This window comes from Ostrea edulis, chromosome 5 (genome assembly GCF_947568905.1).
Source record: "Ostrea edulis chromosome 5, xbOstEdul1.1, whole genome shotgun sequence".
NCBI classification, from domain to species: Eukaryota; Metazoa; Mollusca; class Bivalvia; order Ostreida; family Ostreidae; genus Ostrea; species Ostrea edulis.
This window is the reverse complement of record NC_079168.1, coordinates 5,363,478-5,369,475: the sequence shown is the minus strand read 5'-3', so window position 1 is coordinate 5,369,475 and position 5,998 is coordinate 5,363,478. Positions and strand designations below refer to the sequence as shown.

General features: G+C 40.0%; 1 protein-coding gene across 1 annotated transcript; it reads right to left on the bottom strand.

Moving 5' to 3' along the window:
* Positions 1-664: 664 nt before the first annotated feature.
* On the bottom strand, positions 665-4,221 carry LOC125651369 (uncharacterized). The gene is made up of 3 exons (XM_048879928.2): positions 1,239-4,221; positions 895-952; positions 665-779 (listed from the first exon to the last, which is right to left on the bottom strand). The coding sequence occupies exons 1-3, from the start codon at positions 4,219-4,221 to the stop codon at positions 665-667; spliced, it is 3,156 nt and encodes a 1,051-aa protein (XP_048735885.2).
* Positions 4,222-5,998: the final 1,777 nt, after the last annotated feature.

Below are 5,998 nucleotides of genomic sequence, written 5' to 3'. Positions count from 1 at the left end.
GACCACTGTGGTCAATATCTTCCATACAATAAACTCATACATTACATGTTGTGTTTCTATTCCGAGAAAAGGCAAGGGTGCTGAGACAGATAGTCTTTGATAATTGACGTATTTGAAAGTGTCATCCGACAGATTCTAAATGATGTCGTTTGTCGGAAGAGCAGTCACGAAGTGTTGTCACATTTCAAGTATGATGGAGTCAATGTATGGGTGTAATGAAGTTCTTTTTGGATTTTGTGTAGGAGTAGAGAAAATGATAAATCGTAGAATAAATAAAAAGAAAATTTATTTAGCAATAAGATAAGAAATATAGAGATGTTTGAAAAACAAAGAAATCACACTTTCACATTCACACACCCATACTCTCTCACCGAGAAAGAAATATAAATTGGTATAATAAACCTGGCAATATTGACAATCAATATAACTATAACTGTCAAGACAATTCAATAGTTAATACAACAAGTATGTCATTCCAGGCTGAAAATATAACTGGTAATAAATGTATTACATAATGGTTCGAATAGTCGCTAATTCCGCTAACTACAGAAAAAGTTAAACAGTAGTAAATTACGTTTTGTACAAATTTCTCAAATTCCTTTTTGATAAAATGTTAGTTTACTGAAACACAATATGAAAGTTTGGCTACTCAGCACAATTCAATTTAACGCCACGTCACACTTGGCACAACCAGGCCTCCATACAGCTCGAACAGCCCCTCCGCTTCCAGTCCCGGACTCACAGGTCTCTCACTGAACAACGATACTGGGTAACGCCGACTTCAAACCAAAGGCAACACTAGGCTCACAAAATAATTGCCAAGTCCACCATGTGGAACACCCATGTGCATACAGCACTGTCTCACGTGTTCTGATTCCCACGCCGAGCACCTACTGAAATGCTGAGAGTACTGCCTGATATGACCCAGATAGCTTCTTAAATCCCCTCTGCACTGAAATAGCAATAACTTAACCTAAAAACCTATACACAAAGTGACTTGGGTAACAACAAACAAAAAAACTAACAAAATGAAAATTAACTTCATCACATACGCCCCCATTTATTTACAAAATGTCCATCATTTCAAATAAATTATGATGAAGTTGAAAACAAAATTGAGACCAACTGAAATTGGTCTGGATAAGAAATCCGCGATCTTGCTATCCTTCTTTGCAATGTGTTCAATATCGACGTTCTGCCAGGAACATTGGTCAACACCTCGCTGCATTCTTGCCAACATTCCATGAGTTCCGTTTTCTGTTCCTCAGACAATGTGTCGGATATCTTGACATCTTTGAAATTGTCTCTTGGATCCACCAAGGGATTATCAATGCACTCAGTATCCTCTTCCGAATGATCTGCAATACATACTGCTGCTATAACTTGCTTCTCATTCTCTTCATCTCTTTCAAACCAGCGTTTTAGCATGTTGACATGGTAAACTTTGGTACCGCCGTTGTCATACCGTACTCTGTAGTCTACCGGACTTACTTTCTCCAATACAGGAAAAGGTCCTTTCCACTGTGCCAATATTTTCTTTGTACTCGTCGGTAACAATACCAGGACTTTGTCCCCGACTTCAAATGACCTATTTCTCGCATTTCGGTCGTAATACCTTTTCTGGTCCGTTTTACTGTCCTGTTCCTTCTCTGATACGAGATCTGCCATCCTTGCCAGTTTCTCGCGCATCTCAATGATGTAGCTGAGTATTGAGGGTTGCAACTGACGACTCTCGTCTTCCTCACCATCGATACTTTCTCTCAGAATAGCGAGTGGTCCTCTGACATGTCTCCCATACATCAGCTCAAATGGTGCAAAGCCTGTCGATTCCTGTGGAACTTCCCTATAAGCAAATAGGAGATATGGCAAAAGCTTATCCCACTTACCTGGCTCATCCTGTGCATAGATTTGTAGCATCTTCTTTAAAGTCCCATTAAACCGCTCGACCAGACCATTTGCTTGAGGATGATACGGAGTTGTGTTTAACTTGTGTATGCTCAACAGTCGACATAACTCCGACATCAGGGATGACATAAAGTTTGTACTTTGATCTGATAAAATCTCTTTTGGTACACCTACCCTCGAGAAAACCTCAACCATTGCCTCCGCGACAACTTCTGCTTCCTGACTTTTTAAAGGTATTGCTTCAGGGTACTTAGTAGCATAGTCACAAATTACCAATACGTACTGATTTCCCCTTTTGGTTCTAGGTAATGGTCCTACCATGTCTATTGCTATTCGCTGGAAAGGTACGTCAATTCTAGGAATTTGAATTAACGGAACTTTACTCACCTTGGTTTTCGAAGTTCCTTTTTGACATTTCGGACAGGATCTATAGTATTTCTTAGTGTCGTCGAAAATTCCTGGCCAAAAGAAATATTTCAATATTCTTTCCCTGGTTTTCTTTATTCCAAGATGACCCGCCATAGGAATATCGTGGGCCAGTGAAAGAATTCGACTGCGAAATTTCGCTGGTACCAGTAACTGTTTTACGATTTCCTTGGTTGCATCTGATTTGAAATGTCTGTATAACATACCTTTCTCAAGTGATATGTAGCCGCCTCCGTCTTTGGGAGTACCATCACCAACTCGTTTTTTGTAGACATCCAACGTAGGATCATTTCTTAGCTCCTCAATCCATTCCTCTCTAGAGTATTGTCCACCAAACTCCTGACCAATGTCTACCACTTCCTTCTGAACTGGTTTTCTTTTTGCCGATGACCTTGTCTCCACAGCCTGACAAGTGTCTGTTACTGACCTTGACATTTTCTCAATGTCGTTCCTTTCAGTAGGGATATCTACTCGTGTGTAATTTCCTATTATCAAATCTGCAAATGGTGTATTCATGACTAAAGCCACCACCTTACCTTTGACATAGGTTGTATCGACTTCAATCCACACTTCCGGACATTTCTCCAAACATCCGTTCGCCAGGGTCACCTCACTTACGCCCCCTGTTAAATCGTCTCTTCTGATTAACTTCTCTGCCACCAGAATAGATGTGCACCCAGTGTCACGCAAAACAGATGCTTCCTTACCATTCACCATTCCCGACTCAATCTTAAGTCCACTCTTCTTTGTGTCCTTATGAAATCCTTTTGCTTCCACCGCCATGGGTAACTCTAAAGTTTGTCCCTTTCTCGTCATTGTTGGTGAATGCACTAAACCTGCTTTTTCCTGTGATTGACCAGGTTTAGGTTTTCCTCCCCACTGTTTTTCAGCATTTGCATCTTTATCCGTCGATTTGCGTAATGGACATTTGCTTATGAAGTGACCTATTCTATGACACAAGAAACACTTCTTTTCAGATTTACTTTGTGGATTACCCGACACAGGTTTCTGTTCATGAGACTTACCTCTACTGTCCTTCGGATTACCCTGTGCATGAACCTTGTTCATGATCACAGACCCACGATGTGCATTCTGATATGCTTCAGCAAGCTCGATCATTTCATCTGCTGATTTTGGTTTTCTTTCTTTCAACCATACCTGCAAATCCTTTGATGAACTGTTGATCAGCTGCTCCCTCATAAGCACATCTACCAACACTACAAAATTCTCGCCAACTCTCTCCATCTGACACCAGTGCTCGAAATAATTCAATGAACGAGTGTAAAACTCTCTGAATGTTTCATTAGGATCTTGTTTACATGCCCTAAACTTATCCTTGTAAGTACTAGCCGTCAAATCATACCTTTTGAGTATGGCCTTCTTAATGACGTCATAATCATTTGACTCAACTTCCCTCAACCGTGCATAACTATCTAGTGCCTTACCCGTCAATTGTGGAACTAGTCGTATTGCCCACTCTGCCTTCGGCCACTTATGCAGATTAGCCAGTCTTTCAAATGACCTGATGAAAACATCTATATCTTCACCTTCTACATATTTTGGAAGTAGATACTTTACCTCATGCTTCTGTTCTTTGGTCTCACTATCACCCGGTTTACCCTTGGTTTTCATTGCCTGTTCCTGTAGATCTAATTCTCTCATTTTTACCTGCAACCTTTTTTCCTCCATTTCCCTTTCTACGTCCAGTTTCTGTTTTTCTGCATCTTTCTCCATGGCCATTCGTTGTAGTTCCATCTCTTGTTTCTTCTCCTCTCTCTGTGTAGCACGTTCATCTCTATCAACTGCCGTAGCATGTTTCCACAACTCGAGACACACTGACAAGTCCTGACCCTTCTCAACAGCGTCCTGAACCCACTGAGGCAATGACATTATCAACTACACACCAGAGCAGCAAAGGAAAAAAAATCAATAAGCCAAACTTTCAAATTGCACTGAAATCAAAATTGCAAAAATTAAATTGATTTGATAGAACTTTTTCTGAACCACCGATATTCTACCAAATATCTTTTCTCTAAACCAATTATCACAAAATCCCACCGCTGCCACCATATGTAATGAAGTTCTTTTTGGATTTTGTGTAGGAGTAGAGAAAATGATAAATCGTAGAATAAATAAAAAGAAAATTTATTTAGCAATAAGATAAGAAATATAGAGATGTTTGAAAAACAAAGAAATCACACTTTCACATTCACACACCCATACTCTCTCACCGAGAAAGAAATATAAATTGGTATAATAAACCTGGCAATATTGACAATCAATATAACTATAACTGTCAAGACAATTCAATAGTTAATACAACAAGTATGTCATTCCAGGCTGAAAATATAACTGGTAATAAATGTATTACATAATGGTTCGAATAGTCGCTAATTCCGCTAACTACAGAAAAAGTTAAACAGTAGTAAATTACGTTTTGTACAAATTTCTCAAATTCCTTTTTGATAAAATGTTAGTTTACTGAAACACAATATGAAAGTTTGGCTACTCAGCACAATTCAATTTAACGCCACGTCACACTTGGCACAACCAGGCCTCCATACAGCTCGAACAGCCCCTCCGCTTCCAGTCCCGGACTCACAGGTCTCTCACTGAACAACGATACTGGGTAACGCCGACTTCAAACCAAAGGCAACACTAGGCTCACAAAATAATTGCCAAGTCCACCACGTGGAACACCCATGTGCATACAGCACTGTCTCACGTGTTCTGATTCCCACGCCGAGCACCTACTGAAATGCTGAGAGTACTGCCTGATATGGCCCAGATAGTTTCTTAAATCCCCTCTGCACTGAAATAGCAATAACTTAACCTAAAAACCTATACACAAAGTGACTTGGGTAACAACAAAATTGAAAACACAATACACGAGAAAATTAACCCGAAACCTCGCAAATATTTTCACACAAAAATAGCTTGATAATTGATAATTGACGTATTTGAAAGTGTCATCCGACAGATTCTAAATGATGTCGTTTGTCGGAAGAGCAGTCACGAAGTGTTGTCACATTTCAAGTATGATGGAGTCAATGTATGGGCAAGGTTCAATCTCACCATGCATGTAACGGTTTGCACAAACCACTGATCGACTGCTGTTCCGATCATTCCTTCTCAAATACTCAGCTGAGGTACAGGCAAATGTTTCTATTTCAGTCTTTTATTAAAATTATGATCTTGACCTTAGTCAACTATATATTTGTTCGCTGTCAATTTGTATTGTCTTTCATAAGCAAACTATGAGCCAAATGTTCAGGAGTGGAGAATATTTTTGAAACATTGGAGAGAAAACATCTCAGTAAAAGGAACAAACAACATAAATACAACTAGGTCCGGTTTTATTGGCGTCTGTCTGCGTATGAAGTTCGTTGGTTGGTTATATATTGCTTTAATATCCCGCTGGCGAATTCGTCACCATTATCGATGAAGGGCTGCAAAATTTTGGCCTTTGCTTGGTGGTTACGGTCTTTGAGCAGGGAGGAATCTTTATCGTCCCACACCTGCTGTGAGACAGGGCCTCTGTTTTTTGCGGTCTCATCCGAAGGGCTGTCCTATTTAGTCGCATTTTACTGAAGACCTGTTCTAACCCGGATCCCCACTGGATCAAACATGCCGTCAAACGTTCATTAAAGCTTCATGCGACCCAGCA